The sequence below is a fragment of the Melozone crissalis genome, unplaced genomic scaffold (assembly GCF_028551555.1).
Source record: "Melozone crissalis strain CALT ecotype California unplaced genomic scaffold, PUWL_Pcris_2 ptg000016l_1, whole genome shotgun sequence".
NCBI classification, from domain to species: Eukaryota; Metazoa; Chordata; class Aves; order Passeriformes; family Passerellidae; genus Melozone; species Melozone crissalis.
In genome coordinates this window covers 55,695,729-55,719,180 of record NW_026535794.1, presented here as the reverse complement: position 1 = coordinate 55,719,180, position 23,452 = coordinate 55,695,729, and the positions used below count along the sequence as shown (strand labels likewise).

At 40.4% G+C, this 23,452-nt stretch overlaps 1 protein-coding gene across 2 annotated transcripts in view; it reads right to left on the bottom strand.

Annotated features, from left to right (window-relative positions):
* Positions 1–19,336: 19,336 nt before the first annotated feature.
* Positions 19,337–23,452, bottom strand: part of ITGA9 (integrin subunit alpha 9) — a 212,119-nt gene continuing 208,003 nt past the window's right edge. For both annotated transcript variants that reach the window (XM_054274023.1, XM_054274024.1), the window contains one exon: positions 19,337–21,979. In XM_054274023.1, coding sequence (XP_054129998.1) covers positions 21,881–21,979 — 99 coding nt within the window. In that variant the 3' untranslated portion in view covers positions 19,337–21,880. The remainder of the gene's footprint in view (positions 21,980–23,452) is intronic.

Here is a 23,452-nt window from a genome sequence, read left to right as displayed (position 1 = left end):
ATCCCCCCTTTTCCTTTTCCACAAGTTATTTGACTTGAACAATTTAACTCAGTGGATCATACTAGCATCTGTTGATGTGGACAAGGACAGAAGGAACCAGAGGAAAAAAAAAATCAGTTTTCCCTAGACACCCTTATCCGGAATGAACAAAAGGACATTACAGAAGTCAGGTATGACATTTATAGTAGGTGTATCTTAGTGGTGAGTATAGAGGCCAACTCGGTCTTGCCCTCTAGTCTCTTTTGTATTAAAAGACAATTGAGGAATTACAGAGGTCTGGCACGGCATTTTTGTCCCTACCTTACCATGCCTACAGGGTTGCTATCAGCAGCAGGGCTATGGAGTCTTCTTGATTGTGAACAAAGGGGCCAACCTGGTCTTGCCCTTGTTCTTTTGCCTTATTTTTCTTGTGGTTCTTGAGGATGCTGTCCCACTACCTCTTACAGTCCCTTGTGTACTTCCCCTCAACAGACGCTTGTAATTCTTGCCCATTAAAATGGGAAACAGTTCTTGAGCTGGCTGGTGGAAACTTTTTGGGCATCTTGTTATTTTCCTGGTTTTCTCTTGGTCTCTGCTTGAGAGTCAATCTCGTTCCACCCAGGCTGGATGTCATAGTCCATTCTTTGGGTTCTTCCACTGGGCCTTTAACTCTATTGGCATGAGTCCATCCCCACTCTGCAGCTCACATGGCTGATTCGGTGGTGAGCAACACCTGAAAGGGACCTTCCCACTCAGGAGTTAGAGGCTGATCTCTCCACAACCTGATCATCACCCAATCCCCAGGGTTAATATTATGGATTCTGAAATCCAGGTGGTAGTTTGAGGAATTGTCCCTTTATGTCTTAGCCCTTCTAAGGGTCATGCTATAGACATCTTTCTTGGCATTGGCTTCCCCTTCCTCATAGGTGGCAACCTTCTGGGGTGAGGTCAAGAAGGGTAACCCAAACAACATCTCATGGGGTGACACCCCCAAATCTGACCAGGGTTGGGTACTAATTCTTAATAAGGCCAAAAAGAAACATTTTATCCAGGACATTTGAGTTTCAATCATTAGCTTAACTACAGCTCTTTTAAGAGTTTGATTCATTCTCTCAATCCAACCAGAACTCGGTGAATGCCATGGAGTGTGTAATTCTCATTTTACTCCCAGGACTTGAACAACTTTCTGCCGTGTCTTCTATGTGAAATGAGTTCCCTAGTCTGACTCAATCATGTTTACCATCCCATATTGGGGAATCATTGATTCTAGAAGTGTTTTATTCACAACATTGGCATTGGCTTTCACAGTGGGTGCTGCCTCTACCCAATGAATCAAGTGAACTAGCAAGTTCACCCTTTCAAAACATCCAAGTAGACTTTACTGAGCTTCCATGTAGCTGAGGAAGCTCAGTAAAAAGTCTACTTGGATGTTTTGAAAGGGTCTTAAGGCTGGTTCTTGCCCTTCCCTGGGTGTTTTCCTCATGACGCTCTTATTCACTTGTTGACATACCACACACCATTCACTCTTAGCTATCCCAAAAATTCCTATGCAGCCTCAGTCCCTTAGAAATTGATCACTTGGCACTTGTGTACCCCAATGTGTTGTCCCATGTATGCCTTCCAGCATTTCCTTGGCAAGGGGTTTATTCAGCATTTACCTCCCATCTGCTAATCTCCATTTCCCTTTGTTATCTTTCTTGGCTCCTATTTTAAGGAATTATTCCTCTTCTGTCCTACTGAATACTGGGATTTCTTCCATTTCTCTCAAAAAGGTTAATGCCATCAACAGTTTTTCTGTCCCTGATTCAGCTGTATTTTTAGCTTTTCAATCTGTTAAATTGTTCCCCTAGACCTCTTGAGTCACCCCTTTTTGGTGTCATTTAGCATATACTACTGCCACTTCCTCTGGTAATTGTAAGGTTTCTAACACTTCTAAAATAAGTTCTTTGTGAATCAGTCCCTTTCCCTTTGAATTTAATAGGCCCTCTCTCTTCTCAAACTTTTCCAAAGGTTTGAACAACTCCAAAAGCATATTTTGAGTCTGTATATATTGTTCCCATTTTCTGTGCTAATATTTCCAGAGCTTGTTTTAGGGCATATAACTCATATGCTTGGGCTGACCAGTTGGAAGGTAACTTTCCCATTTCTATGGCCGCTAACCCATCATCCACTATAGCGTATCCCAATACCCGGTGCCCCTGGATTACCCTTGAAGGTCCATTGATGTACAATCATTTTCCACCTTGGAGTGGTTGATCTGTTAGGTCCTCTCTTATTTAGTTTGATAGTTTATAACTTCTAGGCAATTATGTATTAATTCCTCATCTTGTTCTCCATACAAAAACTGGGCAGGGTTGAGTTTGTTACTCACAATTGACTCTAAATCATAATCTATTAAGACGGCTTCATACGTAGCACTCAGGAATCAGTGAGCCACTTCTCAGCCTTTTGGCTTAGGATACTTCTAACTGAGTGTGAGGTATATATTTTCAATTTTCCCCCAAAGGTTAAATTTTGGTTTTCTCTATGAGCAGGGTGGTCGCTGCCATCGCCTGAATGCAGGTTGGCCATCCACAGCTGACAGGGTCTAGCAGTTTTGATAAATAAGCCACTGGTTTCCTGCATCCTCCCCAGTCCTGGGCTAGTACTCCACGAGCTACCCCTTTTTCCATATCTACAAACAGGTAGAAGGGTTTGTCTAAGGCCAGAAGACTCAGCGCTGGTGCACTGACTAATTTTTGCTTTAAAGCTTCAAACTTTTGCTCATTGTTTTCTTCCCACCTAATCTTTTCTTCTACTAACTTTTCATACAAGAACCTGACAGCCTGCGTATATCCTTAAATCCATAGTTTACAATATCCCAAAAAACATAGAAACCTTCCGACTTCCCTCTTAGTTTTTGGCCGTGGGAGTGAGACTATCCCCACAATTCTCTCAGGATTCAGTTGCTGGCTGCCTTGACAAATCACATGTCCTAGGTATTTTATTTCATGCTGTAAATATTGGAGTTTCCCTACCATATCTGAAGTCCTTGGTCCCCTAAAAAATGTAACAATGCTATGCCGGATTCCCAAACTTCTTTTTCTTCCCCTCCTGAGAGAAACAAATCATCTTTATATTGGATAAGCTTTATCTCAGGTTTGATGGAGAAGGACTGTAGTACTTCTCCCAAGGCTTGACCAAATAGGTTTGGGGATTTGGAAAACCCTTGGGGTAACCTAGTCCACCAAAGCTGTTTCTTCCTCCTGGAATCGGGGTCCCCCTGATTCCAAAGGCAAATATATCCCTATTTTCCTCTACCAGTGGAAAAGTCCAAAAAGCATCTTTTAAGTCTATCACACTGAACCACTGGTGTGATGGGGGGATATTATTCAGTAGGGGTTAGGCACTACTGAGTATCAATTTACTGTTCTTTTGTTCACTTTTCTCCAATCTTGGACAAGCCTGTAAGTCCCATCTGACTCCTTTACTGGTAATATGGGTGTATTATGGGGGGGACATACATGGTTCTACAGTCCCTTCTTCAAGCAGGTCCTGGATCACTGGCTGCAATCTTCATCTCCCTTCCCAGGAGACTGGGTTTTGTCATTCCTGAACTGGATGGTTCTCATTAACTATTTTTATTACTATAGGTTTCATGTTCAATTTACCTCTATTTTTTGGTTTTGCCCACACCACCTCATGAATTTTCTCCTCATCCTTTTCCCTTAATTGGAGAAGCTTAACTACCATTTTCCCTTACTCTGGGAGTACTCCAATGTACTACAATGTACTGCACCTACAAATCCCTTCCTAATAAATTGCATCCTGCTTCTGGAATTAATAGAACATCCCCAATTCCTGTTTTATTTCCCCCTTCAAACTTTACTTCTTTTCTAACTTTGAACCCTTTGAACCTTTGAGACTTTGAACCCTTCCCCTTTTGCACCTACTACTTGTACGGTATCTTGACCCTTTTTGCACCTGTTTGGGATTCAGCCCCTGTGTCTACAAGGAATTCAAATTCTTCCTCCTGGGAACCTGTTTTTAAAGTTATCAGGGGCTCCTGATGGTATTCTGTCCCCAGGAGGAGGAGCCCCTGACACCCCTCATCTTCTGCTTCTCCTTTTTGCTCAGTCTTATAGACCCTCAGGTCCTCTTCCCTCTGGGGGCAGGGTTTTTTTTGATACGCCCATTCCCTTTTACAGTAAAAGCAAATTGGTTCAAGGTTACCCCATGCCCCAGACTCTCCTTTTTGTGTCCAGTCCCAGGGGCCTGTATCCCCCCTCTGTGTCTTCTCGCATTCGGGGTCCCGCTCCCTTACCTGGGTAGTTCTTTATGTGCTGATTTCCTTCCTTAATGGCAGTTACCATTACTTGGCTTTTGCCTTGGCCTTCTCTTCGTCTCTCTTTACATACACCTTCTGTGCTTCCCTTAAAAGATCCTCTAACCTCCTTTCTTGCCAACCATCTAATTTTTCTAACTTTCTCCATATATCTGGCCAGGCGTGAGTGACAAAATTTATCTTTAGCAAGATCTGTCCAGCCACTGTATCAGGATCAACCCCTGCATATTCTCTCATATTTTCCTCAATCTTTCTAGCCACTCTGTTGGAGTTTCTTCCCTCTTTTGCTGCTCATCTAAAGCCTTACAGGCATTTTGATTAGGTGGAACTGCTTCTTTGATACCTCTTATAGTTAACGTTCTATACTTCTCCATGTCTTGCCTTCCCCCACCATGCTGTTGTGGTCCCAAATGGGGCACACTGTGGGCATTTTCAGATCCCCAGGACATCTTTTTCAGGTCCTCAGGAAAGGGAGCACATGCTTCCTTTCCCATATCCCAGCTGCCCGGATAATCTCTTTCCTCTGGTGTTAGCAACATGGTCATTATTGATTGCATTTCTTCCCACGTATAAATATTGGGCCCCAGAAACTGGTCTCACTGCTCCGCTAATCCAGTGGGGTCTTCTAATAGTCCTTTTAATTATTTCTTGGACATTCTCACATCAGAGGAACTGAGAGGAATGGTTATGAATCCAGTTCCTCCCTGCACCCCACCCAGGGGTACTTCCCTCAGGGGGTATAATCCTGATGCTTGGCTCCCATCCCCTGTTCTGCTTTCCTCTCATTGTGCCACTCTGTTTCTGGTGCTTTGGCTAGGCCTATCAGAGGGCAGGGGAGGTGCAGTTGGAGTTACTGGAGGTGAGGGAGGCAAGTGGTCTAACAGCTCCCACTCTGTATGTACTGCTACCTTAAACACGCTTACCTTTGAGGTTGTGGTCTCCCCTTCCCAGCAAGCAGTGTAGTCACTCTCTTTCTGATTTGTTTCTTAGCTCTTACATACATGTTTAATGCCATCCTTCGTCTGTCTGATCCATGTCTTGGCTAGTGTACATGACTGCTCGTCATTTTGCTTCTGGTCCATTCTACCATGCAGTACTGAACCATTTTAAGCTTGTCCTTATCTCTGGTGTTGGGGTCACATTTCCACCAGGCTAGTCTACTTCCCAGTAGGCTATCTGGGGGTATTCCCATTGGTAACCCCCCAATTTCTGCTTCTTCCCTTGGGGATTCACTACTCACCCATAATCTCTTCCTGACCAACCCATCATAGGTCTTTCCCCAACAGATCTCCCCTCCCCAAACAGCCAATTACACACCATCCCAGCAAGGCCTGCCTCCCTAAGAAGGGAGAGGGATAGGACTAGAAGAAAGAAACTAGGAAAGGAGGAAGGAGAAGGAAAGGAAAGAGAGAAAGAAAAGGAAAAAAGAAGAAAGAAAAAAACCCTTAACCTCTCTTCCAAAAGCACCTATGATCCAGGGGACTTCTGTCCCATGTTCACACTCCGATCCCTGCCCCAACTGGCTCAGCCCAGCTAAGGCCCGCCCCTGGCCCGCCATGGCTCAGATCAGCTAAGGCCCGCCCCTGGGCCCGATGTGGTTTGGCTCGGCAGCTCCACCCTTGGCCCGCCACGGCTCAGATCCGCTAAGGCCCACCCCTGGCCCGCCATGGCTCAGATCCGCTAAGGCCCACCCTTGGCCCAATGTGGTTTGGCTCAGCAGCTCCACCCTGGCCCGACGTGGCTCAGCTCAGCAGCTCTGGCCCCGCTCTGAGTAGTGCCTGAGCTCACTGGCTCCTCTGTGTGAACCCCCTGCGCCATGTGGAGTGTCGCACCTACTCTTGGGCAACCCCTCCACCACAAACATCTCGGTGGTCACCCCATTTCCAGCCCGATCTCAGCTGGCTCTGGGAATTGTAGTGCTGGCTGCACCCAGGAGCTGACCCCAGCTCCAAGCCACACATGAGTTCACCAGCTCCCTTTTTAATCCTGGAGACTCCCCACACAGTGCCCCCCTCCAATGCTCTCAAGTCCCCACAGATCCTTCAGTCTTATGCGTCCTGCTGGTCACGGGTCCTCATCAAAATGACTTGAGGAAAGAAAAAAAAACTCCACAACTTTGTAAAAGTTGTAAAGCCGATATGTTTATTACAGCACCGGACGCATGTGGGGATGGCTCCCCCTTAAAGGACATGCACACCCCTGAGAACTCACAATCCTTTTTTATCTCCCTGATTCATATGCATAGAATTTCACAATAGTTTCATACATATTCATTTTACTGATTTCGCATTACACCTGCAGCTTGGTTTTTATCAGAAAGTACAGGAAGAACTCCTGGGTCATCCTGCCCTGTCTCCCACAGCCTCAGCACAGACTCAGCTTTGATTTTCATCTGTTTCAAAGTTCAAGGGATGCCTCTTATGCCCTTTGCGTTCTTTTCCCTTGGCTGAGGCAGTTCTGCGAGCACTGGTTTTTTGCGAGAACAGGCAGTCTTGAGCTCAGACTAAACAACATATTCCATCTATGCAAGCAAGCTACAAACTTAATAATTCAAAACAGCACATTTCACCTAAATCCGAAATGGATTTCCACCTTGGAAAATTTCCGCTCTGTTTGACAAGGACCCCCTGCCTTTCTCACTGACATGTACCACCCTGCTTCCAACCGTCCATTATCCTGAAGCTTCAGTGGACCAGGACAGGTCCGTATATATTACTGATGTGAAGCTCATGTTCATATATTGGAATTGCAGAAATATGATTAGGCCAAAAAATAGTTATGAGGATGGTGCTCACCCCTCCTTGCCTCTTTTCTTTATCCAGTCTCCTGGTGTATTTGGGCTTTCAACCTGTGACGGCTGGTAGCTCTGGGAGAGTCTGATAGATTCTGTCGAATATGTGTCAGGGTGAGCCTTCTTCTGCTAGTACCACTGGGGCAAGGTGTAAATCCTGGGCAGAGCCCCCATTTGTGAGAAATTATATTCACTTCCAAAAAATTTCAAAAGTTTATTAAAACCTTATTAAAAATACAACAAAAGACTGAATAGAGGAAATAGTACGGCACCTGGAGCAGAGGATTTTTCCCAGCATGTGCTCATCCACACAGTAGAGGTTTTGCCTTTTACCCCTTTAGTCCCTCCCGATGTCCCGAACCCAGGCCACCCCCTGATAACAACATAAGGGGGGATAAAACATAAGCCTATAAAATTTCTCTTAACATATATACAGGATATTTGCCTTTTAATTGTGACATTCATCTATCACAGGCAGCATTAATTCAGCCTTAAGAAGGATGTCTCAGTTGTCTCAGAAAAGTTTTATGCCTAGCACTTCTTTTAACAATAAAAAAATTCAGATTGTTGGCTAAACAGGCCTCAACTAATGCTGAGCTTTACCATCTTCTTTCTTTCTCACCCCAGCCCTTAGGTCCATCTCACTCACTGCCCTCCTTCAGCTATGTAGCCTTCAACTCCCCAGTGAATTAAAGTGTCATTCTTCAGCTTAGGTACTCCACAGATATCATCATCCCCTGGGTATCTGTCTGAGCTTCATAGTCCCAAAATCTCTTTTCCAGGCCTATCTTTAGAAAGAGCATAATGTGAAGGAATGGGACCAACTCAGATTTCAAAGAATGATAGAATGACCTTTAAGATCATCTAGCTCCAACCTCTCCACTATGACCAGGGACACCTTTCACTAGACCAGGTTGCTCAAAGCACCATCCAACCTGCCCTTGAATACTTCCAGTGATGAGCTACTCACAACTTCTCTGAATATCCTGTTCCAGTGGCTCACCACCCTCTTATTCTTCCTAATAGCTAACTATCCTGGGGAGTCTGTATGGTTCTGTATCCCCTATTGGCTGCTCTAAGCCCAGACATGAGTCTTGTAGATTTAAGATTGAAGGGGGGTGGATGGGGAAGGTGGTGGAATTCTTTCAGCACCTATGTTCAAAACACAGATAACTGGCTGTCATGGTTTTGCTTGACATTTAGGGAAGTGATGAAGCCAGTCCAGGATATTTGCTCAGATTTCTTTTCCCCTGTGGCTCTTGGCTCTCTTGTTCTCCAGAGAGAGAGAGTTTTTTCTTTGCTTTTTAGCTAATTTTTTGGGGTTTTTTTTTAGTTAGCTGATGCAAGAAGTATTTCCCAGGACTGTGGCTGCTTCTTCTTCTTCTCCTGGAACTGCTCAGCTTTTCACTGGTCCAAAACACCAGAACACTGCTGGGGGCCCTGCCATGCCACAGCCCAGAGGCTAGCTCTGGATCCCAGAGGGAACCTTACAGAAAGGACTACAGAAAGGACTCTGAATCTACCAGCTCATCTCTGCAGTGAGAGGCTTTATTATTTAACATTATCCTTTCCTTTCCTTTCCTTTCCTTTCCTTTCCTTTCCTTTCCTTTCCTTTCCTTTCCTTTCCTTTCCTCGCCTTTCCTTTCCGCTCCTTTCCTCTCCTCGCCTCTCCTCTCCTCTCCTCTCCTCTCCTCTCCTCTCCTCTCCTCTCCTCTCCTCTCCTCTCCTCGCCTCTCCTCTCCTCGCCTCGCCTCGCCTCGCCTCGCCTTTTTCCTTGCCTTTCCTCGCCTTTCCTTTCCTTTCCTTTCCTTTCCTTTCCTTTCCTTTCCTTTCCTTTCCTTTCCTTTCCTTTCCTTTCCTTTCCTTTCCTTTCCTTTCCTTGCCTCGTCGCGCCTCACCTCGCCTTTTTCCTTGCCTTTCCTCGCCTCTCCTTTCCTTTCCTTTCCTTGCCTCACCTCGCCTCCCTTGCCTCTTTCCATGCTTGTGATCACTCTGCTTGTTAAATTAACAGGGTTTTTCTCACTTTCCTCCAGAGATTTTTTTCGAACCTGAGGACATATTCATTTCAGGATGCTTCCTCACAATTTGGCTCAAACCAAGTCACTAATCTAAATCTAACCTCTTTTGCTTTAAAGCCATTTCGATTTTAGGTCATTTCATCCCATTACCCTGGTCTTTACATGCCAGCATGGCCAGTGCTTTCTGTGCTAGTGATCCCATGGCAACATTCCTGGGCAAGCTGCAGACAAGGAGGCTACAGTGGATCCCTCTTCTCTGTGCAGAGCACTTGCACAGAACTGCTATGGGGAAGATGCAAAATATTATGTGGTAGCATAGAATCACACAGACATCTGGCATGAATAACACAAACTTCTTTTTAAATCTTCAGATAATTCTGTAAAAGGAAAGCTTTTCAATATTCCTGGGTTTCTCTTAATGGGCTTTTTGAGGTACACAAAGGCAAGAAATGCCTAAAATGCATAACGAACACGAAATCCCAGTGGCTGCCAGTGAAGAAATTCTGTCTAGACATTTGCATGGAACTTCCAGTGCTGTGGCTGTGCTACTTCATATTATGAATCCTGTTACACTTTGAGATAATAAAGTGATTTGTAAAAGAGCTAAAAAGGGCTGAACTAATCCTGGGAGCAGCTGTGGACAGCTAATAGCATAAAAGGAATTTAGGTAGAATAATGAAAACATCAAAGCTGAACAAAGTTTTTATTTTAATGTCATTTCTGCAATAACAATAAAAATTAAACAGAATAAGTTTCTTAATGTGAGACTAACTCTTAATAGGGAAATTGGACTACTGCTTAGACATCAAGGTATCTTTCAAACCATTTATGTCTTTATAGCTGTTGTGAAGAGGTTGCTTGCCTCCCAAAGACTGTAAAAATCATTATTTCTGTTAAGATATCATCTCAGCTTTTTAACAATAAAACACTCAAGACAACAGAAATGGTGTTTTTCCTACTTATTGTTCAAGATCTCACTAATACAAAAGTGTACACAAGAATTTAGTGCTTTCTTGAGTTTACATGGTGTCAGTTTTATCTCCAGTATTACATTTGGCATGCTCATCAGTGTTAGCACTGGACTGTAAAGTAAACAAATTAAGTTTTGTGGGGAGAAAAATATTTGCTCAGAATTTCTTTTTTGTTGCTGAATATTGCAGAAACCTATGAAAGGAATATTTAAGGTGAGCCAGTGGGCAACCTTCATTCATTTTCATTTCCAATATCTTTTCCAAATCCTTTCTTTCCTCAGCGACTTTAGCTCCTAATAAAAAAAAAATCAATATATTAAATTAAAAAATAAAATCCTCGATCCCTAATGTACTTTATTCAAAAGTGTTACCAGGGTCTCATTCAGTACAGTTGGCTGAAGGCTAATGGTCACATCCATTAGTGAATATTAGAGTTGGTCTGATCTCTAATTGTACAATCCTCTTGTCTTCAATAACCTGTAGGTTTTCTTAGGCAGGCTGTTCGCAATGATAATGAATTGATCACTGCCGGACTGCTCAAGAATGCCTTCAGCTTTATAGACAGTGTGCTTAAACTTCCTCAGATTTACATTCATGCAGCTGTTCCAATTACTTCAACCCTGTGCTTGCCATAAACAAATGAAACCACCTAAACAAAAAAACGGGGTTTTATCAATCAAATGTATTTACAGTTTTAATGTTCTGCATTTTTTTTTCTGTCTAGGTTTCAAGATCTGTCCAGGTTTCAAGTAGTGAGGTTTGTTGCATCCATAATCTAGTCCTTGAAGTAAAAGAAAAGTTTCCCAAGCAGTAGACGTAACAAATAACAATAAATCTCTGTAGAATTAGTTTTAAGATGGCAACAAAGTTATTTAATGTATATCTTTAGAAGGTTAGCATGAATAGAGCTCTATTCATTGTCTCTTATAAACCAGTCTTTGTTTTAGCTACGATTACGTATACTTTGTAAGATTAGATAGAATGCTTGTCAATATGTGTTTTCTGTGTGTGATTAGCTGAACTCTAGATTGAGATGATTTTATATATTACTGTATGAGCCCTCCTAGAAGAGACATTTTTTAGGGTAGATCAGTGAGCTGTCATGTCTCCTTTTTGTATTATCAGAGTGATGTGCTAGAAATAAAATCAAAAATCTCTTCACTAGTCTATTTACAATGTTATCCATATTTAGATATTTTGCCGCGGCCTAGTAAGTTCCTTTTTTAAGACGTAAGTTCCAAACACAATTAGACTTATATCTACCCATCCCCCAACAATAGATTGTACTAAGGGCATGCCTAATAAAGGAAAAAAATGTTCTGTGCTCTGCCACTTCTGCAGTATCTATAGTCCAAGGCACCAGGTCAATAAAACCAATGGTACAGAAAAGAAGAATGGCATGAAATAGTAAGGCACTTGGCATTGCAATAGACGAACAGCAGGATGCTGCTGTGGTATTTTTGTAGGCATCATGAGACACAATCAATTTAAGGAGATTTTCCTAATTGTTCAAGGTGTCTTTGAATATGTTAGTGATTCAATTTCAGGACAAATGAGGAGAGTACTCATATCAGAGGATATGACCCATATTTTCTTAACCCAGCCTTAAGTATTTAATTTATATTATTATATCATATGAGAGCTTGATCAGGGCAGGAATGCTTTGTTTGATAAAGTTAGCAGTTGATATTTTAGTAATTTAGGTCCAACTAGTAAATATAAATTGCAATGAAAATTTGTCTGATATCAACATGCATGCTGCTTTAGAAGTCTAGCTATCATTCAGAGTGTGTTTAGAACAGAATGACAAAGAGAAAGCTGCTTCATACTAGAACAACTTGCTTTCACATTTTAGGTCCAATATCACTTTTGCTAAAACCAAAATTTTGTGTTTCATTCTCTTTCACACACTTTGGGTTGACCACAGAGTTTTCAAGTGCCGACAGATTTTTTTATATCATTGAGATAATTTAGTGTCTATGAGTATAAATATCAAAATCCTGTAGGATCTTCTAACCCTACATAAGCTTTGGAACATTTCTCTTATTTCACACAACTTAGAACATCTGGGCACCAGGTTAACATCGAAAATACAAAACAATATCTCAGGAGGAAGTGAGGTGTTATTCAGCTTTAAAAATACATATTTCAAATTATCCAGGAGTTAATTTAATCTTAAAAATGCTGATGGTCTACATGAAATGAATTTTTATGCCTGTCTAGTCCCTGGTAAAAAACTTTCAGCACTAAAGGTATTTTGACTTTAGTCATTACTTCTCTTCCTTAATATATCCATCAGGCTCAAGGACTATGACTGATTCTGCTAAATACCCCATTCATGCCCACATTACCACCAAGAATTTTGCTCCCAGGTAAAATTAGGATCCAACTTCCCATTCCCAAAGCACTTCTTTCCATTTGCAAATACTTGCCATGGCAACACTCATAACAACACTGGTGTTGCTTTGAGTGCCTACTGACCCCCCAGGAAGGAGAGCTGGTCCTCCAGAGCTTTTATTCTGCCACAACTGAAAGCTTTTCATCTTAGCAGAAAAGAGAAAAAAAAAAAGAATATGGCATAAACATTTATTAGCACATCAGTTTATATAATTGCTGCAACACAAAGACATAGAAGATGGATCTGTCATCTGCTATTTTGGATTATGGCTCTCCAATATTCTTTAGGAGGACAGCTTTATCTTTCAGTCATGTTTCTGACCAGTCTTTAGCCTTTTAGGATGAGCCAAGCAAAGTAGAATTCATTTTGTTGTTGTTATTAATACTGTTGATTGGCATCTGAAGGACAGTTTTCCTCTGGGAAAAACCTGCAATGTTTTGCTGCAGTACCATATGTTTGGGGAGGCAGAGGAAAGGTATCTGTTATCAACTATATGATGGAAAAATGCTACACAGTAAAACAGTCTGTAAAGATCTGTGCCAGAGGAAGGGAAATCTTTGAATGATGGAAGCAATCAGAATGTTAGGTATCACTTTGGTGAGGTTTGAGATGGCTCAAAAGCATTATTGAGAAATTGGATGTTTGGAGTGGCTGATATTGGAAGATTGGGATATTTGATACTGAGGATACTATATGTTTAGTCTGAAATACTGACTTTCCTCAGAAGTAGTCTTTCATGAAAGAGCTATTGAAATAATTCACACTCCAAATGCAAAAGTTCAATATTTAAAAAGACCACTCAAACAAAAAACCCCACAAGATTGGTCTTTCTTATTCTGTTATGTTCTATTATTCAGTCTAGAACAGATGACCACTGACAGTCATGTTTTAATTCCAACCAGCAACCAAGACCCATGAAGTTACTTGCTCACCCCCTCCCTGGTGGAACAGGGGAGAGAATCAGAAGAATAAAAGAGAAAAAACTGCTGGGTTGAGGTAAAGACTTTAATAGATAAAGCAAGAGTTGGATGTAAAAGAAGAGCAAATACAAGGAATTTATTCACCACTTCTCATGGGTGGAGAGGTGTTCAGCCATGTCCAGGGTTCCATCGTACATGATGGTGCCTTGGGAAGACAAATGTCATAACTCCAGATATCTTTCCCTTCCTCCTTCCTTCCCTCACTTTATACACTGAGCATGAAGCCATATTGTCTGGGATATCCCTTTGTTCAGTCCAGGACAGCTGTCTGAACTGTGTTCCTCTCTGAGCTTCTTGTGCACACCTGCACACCCAGCCTACCCGGTGGTGAGGCAGCATGAGAATATATTGGTTTTGCACAGCCTGGTTTTTGCTATCAGGGGGGCACAGAGGTGGCTCCTGTGAGAAGCTGCTGAAAGCTTCCACCATGTCCAGCAGAACCAATCCCTAATGGTTCTGATGGACATGCAACTGGCCAAAACTGGGCCAATGAGAGAGGCTCTGTGATGACATATTTAAGAAGAAAATCAGAACAAAGTGAGGACAGTGTTAATTCCAGCCAGAGAAGAGGAAGAAGTGAGAACACATGAGGGAAACAACACGGTGACACCAAAGTTGGTGAAGAAGGAGGTATTGCAGGCGCCAGAGCTGAGATTCCTCTGCAGGCCATGGTGAAGCAGCTGTCAATGGGAAGGAGGAAGGGGCTGGCGGGAAAGGTGTTTTAAGGGCTTATTTTACTTCTCATTATCCTTCTCTGATTTTGTTAGTACTAAATTCACTTTGCAACCTTAAGCTGATCTTGTTTTGCCCTTGAAGTGTTTTTCTCCTGGTCCTTATCTCAACTCATGAATCCTTCATAATTTTTTTTTCCTTTTCTTTTTTCCTTTTCCTCTCCTCTGCCCAGCTGTGGCAGAGGATGGTGAGCAAGTGCCTCTTGTGGGTGCCTGGCATTGGACCAGTGTCAAACCATGACTGTCGCAGACAACTTTTATGAAAAATTTTTTCCTTAGGATTTTTCCTCCTGAGAAGCTGAGAGGCCTCAGGAACAAAATGTAAACATTGATTGTCTGCTGCTGTGGAATGCAACAGCTTGATCTGTGATTGGCCCATGTTGCATGTTTCCAATTAATGGCCAATCACAGCCCAGCTGGCTCGGACACACAGCCCAAGCCACAAACCTTTGTTATCATTCTTTCCTATTCTATTCTTAGCTAGCCTTCTGATGAAACCTTTTCTTCTATTCTTTTAGTATAGTTTTAATGTAACATATATCATAAAATAATAAATCAAGCCTTCTGAAACATGGAGTCAGATCCTCATCTCTTCCCCAATCCGAAAACCCCTGTGAACACCCTCACACATGACAATGTCCATCCCCTGCTGTGCAGAGGAGAGCAGCTGCAGGGGCCCCTTCACCATGGGCACATTCGTCGGAGGGACAGCAGAGGGGGTGTCATGGCCCATCAAAGGCCCCCCTCAAAGGGGTCCCCAGACCCTGCACCAGAGCACCGCAACACGGTGCAACAGATGCAGTGTTGCAAGGAAGAGTGTCAAACCTAGCCCCCTCAGGAGAGACACCTGGGCATTCCCACATAGCCCAAACGTATATTAATCCATTGGATTCTGTAAATTTTGCAGGGTGGTGGGAGACCCTCACCACCAAGACCAGATGGAGGGAAGCCATGAGATGTCATTGGGACCCTTGGGAAGGTGATATGTTTCTACCTAATCCCTGTCACTCTCCCTGATCTCCCACCCACTCCACCCCACCTGTCTCTCTCTCTTTTCTTTCTTTCTTTCTTTCTTTCTTTCTTTCTTTCTTTCTTTCTTTCTTTCTTTCTTTCTTTCTTTCTTTCTTTCTTTCTTTCTTTCTTTCCTTCCTTCCTTCCTTCTTTCCTTCTTTCCTTCTTTCTTTCCTTCTTTCTTTCTTTCCTTCCTTCTTTCCTTCCTTCTTTCCTTCCTTCCTTCTTTCCTTCTTTCTTTCCTTCTTTCTTTCTTTCTTTCTTTTTTCTTTCTTTCTTTCTTTCTTTTCCTTCTTTCTTTTCTTTACCTCTTTTAGTATTGAAAAAACATCCATTTTTTGGCACCAACATCTTACTTCATTTGGTTTTAATCAAATTCTGGGGTATATTTTGAACCTTTCTGGGTTCAATCAATTTTATTCACAGCGACCTAGTGTTTTTTTTTTTTTTTTTGCTCTTCTAGTGTTTGGTCACCTGTGTTCAAGAAAGATCAACTCAGACCAGGAAGGAAGGAAAGGAACTCCTTAAATTAAAAGATCTTGAGGGCGGGAGAACAAATTGAGAAGAAAATTGCCATTAAAAGCAATATCAAAACAAAGTGCTAGAATTATCTTCAGCAAGAATAATAAGAAAAAAAATTAACTAATTCTGCTGGGCTTTGGTTCATAAAAGGAAAGATATGGAATAGTTGCCAATGAAAATAGGAGACTGAAACTGAGGACCTTCCAGTTCCACATCCCTAATTGTTTCAGAATAAAAAAAAAAAAGCGTACATAATTTTGAATGGTTCTGGTTTTGGCAGGCTTGTCCTTTTTTATATGATTTGTCCACTTCCAAAACAAGCTTCAGATTTCACACTTTTTAGTTATTTGACAAGGTACACTTCAGCCTGGCTAATAAGTTTGATGAAAAGAAACCTAAGGGGAAGACCACAGTTCCTGACCTAACCTCCCACAGGCCTCAGAACTGCTGATGTAATTGGGGAAACTGCCAGGTTTTCAGGATAAATCTTTTTTGGGTCTGAAACAACAGTGACATATTTGAAACTAAATGCATGTTGGGAAAGATCACATTTAAGTTAGCCTTCTTATTCAGACAAATTGAGAGAAGGGTAATACCAATTACGAAGCAGAAAAAAAACTTCTGAAAAAGGCCAGGGGTAAAAGCTGGTAGTGTTTGCAGAATGGAAGTGAGAGTGGGACAAGCACAGCTGAGCAGGCAGTGGAATACGGGACAAGGTGTAACCTGTGCCACCTGGCTAAGATGAAACATGGGTCTCCCCTTTGATGAAGCCATGTCAGGGACACAGCCCTGAAGTAAGAAACAGGGCAACATGCTACCTTGATTCTGACATTTGGCAATCTCACAAAAAAAAAAAAAAAAATCTGTTCTCATAGACTGTGAGATTTGATTTCTCATCCCTCACCCTGAAAATTAAAATGGACAAAAGTATTTCGCCACATATATATAATCTTCTATCCAATCCTATATACAAATTTCATTAATTTAATACTGAGCAAGTATTCTGACCTCTTAATAAGTAATCACTTAATTGCCAGTTTCTTACTGTGTGCCATTCACCTAAAATCAACACAGTAAAATAATAATTTTAGTAATTAGTCTGATCATTTAAGTTAGATAAAGGTAAGGGGTAGATCATGCCCAGTTCTCAAGTGCTCTATATCCATTGAGACACTGATGTAGGACACAATACACCATCTCTATGAAGTGGTCTCTGCTGGATAAAGCAATCACTTCCCTTACTATTCCTTTTATCTTTTTGACTATAGCACAGACCAGCATCATTAAGATTGAATAGCAAAGCTCTCAGACTGCAAGTCCAGAGGAAAACTGTTTAAATGACAGAAATTATTGTGCATTACCACTTACACAGGTTAGTGCAAAGTTTGTCTCATGATGTGTCCTTCAGCTTCAGGGGAGCTCATCTGAGTCCCTTCTCACTTGTGTTGGTATAAATCTAGAATAATTTAATGCAAGTCAATACATCATATCTGAATGCATGTCTGCAGCAGGTTACTTGAGCATCTCAGCTCAAGGTTACTACTTTATTAATTTCTGATTCTTTATGGCTGTTGAACTGCAGGTTAATTTACTAAAACATTGCATATCTAGAATTTCAAGCATTAAAATGGCACTAGCTACCTAAAAAGCAAGTACAAATGAACTAGAAATATGTGAATTATTCCTTTCCAATACTCACAGGAGATTACAGTATGATCAAGACATGATAAACTAACTTTCATTGCTCTTTTACTAATAAGACTCATTTCTCCACTCATTCTTCATTTCTGTCAAAACCACTTACAAATAAAATCTCCATTTGCAGCCATTTGAAATACTGAAATTTTGAATTTGCTGTAGTAAATAGTCATATGACTTTAAATTAGTTTGTACATTTGAATCTATACAAAATAGCTGTCTTTATTGTATTTTAATTCTGGTTGTAAGCACACTGGGGTCAGAAGACACTAAAATCTACTTTGCACCCTTTATGACTCCAATGACACCATCCTTAGGCCTTTGGGATCTCAATTATCCAGGACATTATGCACTCAGAATTTTAATAAAATCAAGACATCTTACCCAGGACTACTCAAGTCAATATGCACCCCACTAGACCCAAAAAGTATGGGGGAAAGTGTCTTGTCTTTTTCAAGGGGTACTTCACTACTAAATGGAAAAGATTTAGCAGAGAAATTTCCATTACGTCCAATCCCAAGAGCAGGCAATGGCAGGCACAGAGAGCCAAAATGTCAGACCAGCTCCAGTCCAGACACATGAGCCAAGGCTGAGCAGAATGCTAACAAATGAGCTGGTTTTTCCCATTGTTAAGAAACATCTTATTTTTCTTGAATTTTGATCTAGTTCTTCCTTTGGTGAAACTGGAAGAAACAAATGTGCTAAAGGTTGTGGGTTTGATTTCTAAAACAAAGCCACTTTGTCACAGAAGTACTACGGGGTTCTTAAAAGCTGTTTGGAGAAACACAACACACAAAATCCTGCTATGTACAAACTGCTGTTCTCTGCTTATCAAGAAGACAAGAAGTGAGCCTCACAGAGGGCATCATTAGCTCATCAATCCTCTGGCCCCAGAAGGAGATGTACACTGCCTGCTAACATGCGTGCACAAACATGCGCACATGCTCACATGGTAACAAAGAGATTTTAGTATATCCAAAAGTCTGGTTATTATTTTAGCTGCTGCAGCACTAGTTCTTCCACTAATCTCCGAAAGCAAGCTGGGCATTACATTCCTTTTGGCAGCAGCTTGCTCCTACAACTTTTGCCCATCAATGACTGAGAACATTTATTTTTACTTTGAAGGGTGCTACCTTCCTGTCAGAACCCACATCTACTTGGAACTCTCCAGTGTTCCAAGTGTCCAGTGTCTTTGGCATTGTGGTATATAAAGCTGTGGTCTTCCACCAGTACAAATGTGCTCTGGGTCAGAGGTCAGGTCCTAACTCTGCCTAGCCTGTTCTTAGATATAGAGCCAATAGTCTTAATACTGAGCAAAAAGACTGCTTCAGTATTGCTAGAGAACATAGAAACACTTAAAAGTCGTAGGAGTAAAAGCTTACATCTAGCTTCTGCTCCCTATACAGGTGACCAGTAAGCATGGGAATGTATAGAGTTGAAAACATAATTTCAAATATATAATTCAGCTACTATATTCTAGCCACTATTGACTATAAATCTTTCCAGAAGAAGCACATGAAGCTAAAAAATTAAACTTTCATCCAAATTCATAGATTGAAACAGAACTCAAGTTACACAGGTTGATGCTCTTAACATAGGTCAGTATCACAATCACATGGGGTTTAATTTGATGTTGATAAAGCAAGATTGATGAAATATAAATAACTCTCACTACCTTTATTTTATTTCCATGGGTTTAAAATACGGTACTCAAGTCAGCTGTACTCTTTGTCTCCAAATAGTTTGATGTTATAAATCATAGAATTACAATAAAAGATGTCTACTAGCTACACACAGATAAACACACACATACAGTACTTAATTCAAATATACAGGTGAAAATGTCTCACCCACTTAATGGAAAAGTACTTGAGCTAGACAAGGCCAATAACTGACAAAATATTATTAGGATAATTTTGCAGTCATTTTTTATTCCAAAAAGTTGTATTTTTTGTAAACCTGACATTTCCAAAACAGTGCAAGTGAATCAGAATACAGGTAAACACAAGCTTCTAAATACAGGTGACATTAGTAAGAGTGAACACATTCTTCCAATCACAAGTTCACAAAAAGAAATATAGTTTCACAACATGTAAGTAATAACATTCTAAGTAAAAGAAGGAACGATGGTGCAGATATTCTACTGTGCATGCAAACCAAGCTCCAAAAGTAATTAGTCTTCACGCCGGTTTAATCAATGCACGTTCAACGAACTATATTCTATTTTCATTTATATCCAAGAAACCCAAGAAAGCGGGTAGACTTGGGATTAATTCTGTAACTCCCTTAATTCTTTAGTGAAAGCAGTATTATATATTTCCATGTCTAATGCATACTATGCTTTAAACTTGTGCAAAACTCCAAAATGTGCCCATAAACAGAAGATATTCAAGAAAATTGATACTAAATATTGTCAAAGAAAATTTTTTCATATCTATTGCTTTCAGCAAACTGGCCTTCCTGCACATCACTGACTTGGTATGTGGAGTCATTATCATTCATGTATTTTGGCATAGAAAGGGCTGTTTTCACTGTTACGCTTGCAAAAGTTTTCACCACTTGAAAAGATTGCTTAAGCTGTCTACAGGCTTGGAGTTTACATCAAGCATAACTTCTTTCTCAGGTAACCCAAGAAACTTGTGAGTTTTTCTTGTCAGATGTTGAATTAATACACCTAATTCACTTTAAAACTATTTTCTCCCTAATGCATGCAGATAGCTAATAGTTAATAAACATTGGTCAATACTGTAGTAATAGCCAACACTTGATGATGGTGGTGGTAAAAAGCAAACAGGAATATGAATGTGGTTCATTTTTATAATTTGAAGTTATCATGAATATGGCAAGGAAGAGCAAGACCTGTTCTCAAGTAGATTTCTTGCATGTTCTCTGCATTCAAGTTTCCAAGCTTCCAGCTGTTCTTTTACCACACTCCTAAGGAAGAAGACATCCTGCAAAATTTCAATCCTGGTTTTGCTTTCTACCTGGCCCTTCTTTCCTTTACATGGATTTTATACCAACATGACATTTGCTCCTTATTCATAAATTGTAAAATACAAGTAGAATCTAAACCCAAGTCTTACAAAGTTCCATTATTTCTATTCAGAATTCCAAGAGCTTTTTAAAGAAATGTGTTTGAATTAATTACAACTGGATTTCTTCTAATTCAAAACCAATTTGTTAAAGAATTAACAGCAATAAAAGTGGCAAGCTGAGCTCCAGTAACACCTGCATCTTTACTAAACGTCCTTCTAAATTCTTGAGGAAATACATTCAATATTTGGAAAATCCCGATAGGCAATCTCAAGACTCAAATATCCAAACATTTTAATCCTTGCATCTACTTATCTCTCTTAAAATTATCATATAAACAAACTCATGACTCAAGTATGTAACTCACATGAAAAAGATAATGATCACAGCATGCAGCAATTTATCACTTGCTTTGATAGCAACAGATCATAATCTTTAACAGTAGCTTTAAAACTATCCATCTTAATATTAATATGACTTAATTACCTTTTTAAAAAAATTATTGAAAGGAATTTGTCAATGCCATAGTGGTTCGCTCAATTATGTCCTTCTGGTATCTCAACTGTACAGTCATAGAGACTGCAAAAGAAAACTTTCCAAAGTGAACATTCTGTGCAGCCTTCTTCAGAGAGCCAAAGCAAGCTACATCTTGCTACACGCCACTGAAGAAGTATTTTTATCTCTCCCATCCTGGCTAGTAAAGGACAGACTCAAAATACAGAGTATCACAATTGTGAAATACTTTAGGTTCTGTAACTTATAAATCAAATACCAAATTTAACTTAAAGAAAGAGACAGTAAAAAGATTTTGGCTTATTTGTATTAAATGATCTATATAAGATATTACCAAGCATTGTGAATTAAGCATATGAGGATTCCAGCTACCTTTATCTGCAAATCTCTCTTTTCTCTCTTGCATTGATGTTTAAAAGTACAATATAATTTTTTATATGTATATATATATATACACACCTATGTATTTCTGAAGATTTAGCCAGATATCAGTGCTTGAGTGAACTATATAGCTATTCAATAGAAATTATAAAACATTGATAAAAATATAAAGACATACTCAATATAAAAAGCTTGTATTTATAAAAAATATTCTTAGGTTAAAGTCTTCCCCTGAGGGCATACTACATAGTTGGATTCATAAATATTGCTCTGCACTGCAGCTTGATTACCAAAGTTCAAAGTCCAACTCTTAAATGAAGTGTGAATTGCTCCAGTCACCTGACATGGCTGCAGTGGTTGCCTCAGGATATGTTCCCTAGCTTTTTGGAGTAATAAAGACACAGCATCAATGGGATCTCCGAAAAATCTGGAGAAGATTCCTTCTTCCACATATGGAAGATACGAGAGCAGGACCTATAGACTAGCAAGTGCATGTCACATGACTGGGCAGTTTTGTTTTCATGGGCAGTTTACTGATTTTTCTGGACCCAGTTCCAACTATCTTCATTCTCCTTTCTGCTCTTTTCAGCCTCAATAATTTCTTTGTACCTCCGTCGGAAGAAGCCCATCTGAAAATCAGAAGAGATGACAGTGGTAAGTTATTGAATCATTAAATTGATACTTCTTGGTCAGTATGATGACAGACAACATTATGCAGAAAGAACTAGCCAAGGAATTAGCATTTAATTCCTCCAAGTGCCAATCCAAAATCTTAGTTCCTTATTTACATCAAAATAAATTAGATCAGACTGGGTCCCATATCTTCACAAGAACTCTGTTCCTTATAAGTGAACTACTCTGAGGTAGGAATCTTCTTATAGGAAGTATGAGCTAAAAGAAAAAAGAACTTTAAGTATTTCTAATAAATACCAGCAGATACAGGTTTATTAGTTTAAAATAGAGACCAATGCTAAATGTGCAGCTGAACATAAAACCAGGCCAACTCTTGAGTCTTAAGTAAATGCTGACAGAATTTTATGAACAGTACTCTCAGTATCTACAACCCCACAAAACAAGAGGGACCAGAGGAATACAATGCAGTCACCCACCTCCCATTTCTCAGTTCCAACTAAAATCACTGATAGTCACTTTTGCATATCTTCTTGTTTCCTAAACCCTTGTACTTAAAGAAATGCAACTGGTTTTCATCTCAGTTTGGATAAAAATTCTCATATCTCTGTTTCTTAAAGTGTCTCAGATAAACAAACATTATTTTAATAACAGACTTTGATAAGCATTCAAGGACAACTCCTCAAACTCAGAACTGCTGAGATCACTGAATAAATATTCTGTTCAACATAATTAAACATTTATGTAATTCCCACCACTCTAAGCCTGTTTTCTTACTTCTGCTGTGTAAAACATGATGTTTTAGTCTTCTTTTATCAACCAGTTATTCAGTTATTGCCACCCTTTATCCCCAAATTGACTGTGTGTAGGAATATTTTGTGTTGTTTTGTCATTACTAAAATTCCACTAAATTGGACTTCTTAGTTTCAGTTTTCAACAATTTTCATTTTCTTCAAGTGTATTTTAATTCACAGGGGTCTAAAAGGCAGCATATTCAATCTGTCAAGGGGGCTTCTCCAACACATCTTCCTAAAGTCTAAGTCCTTGTCTGTGCCTTGAATTATACCCTGAATTCACAGCAGCATGAGACTATGCACACACCATCCTATCATCAGTCTTATCTCTGCCTCTTGCCTTCTGTGCAAAGGACATAGAAGCTGTAGCACAGTCTAACAAGCCCCTCTCTTTTGGTAAAATGGGACATGCTATTAATCTCGAGATTAGATTACATACATGCATAGATACACATTACATACATACTTACTGTCATAGTTCCAGCCAAACAGGGATAATTTCTGCAGTAGCCAGAGAGGTTCTACCAGCTAGCACCTGGTGATTATTCTACATGATCTCATGTTATTTGAGGGATGGCAGGGAATCTCTTCCAGGGGAAGGGGTTCCTTCTGGTCAAGAAAGCTAAGTGGAGGTAACAGTGGGGTAATGCTGGCTCTGAGCCAGAGGCAGCACTCCAG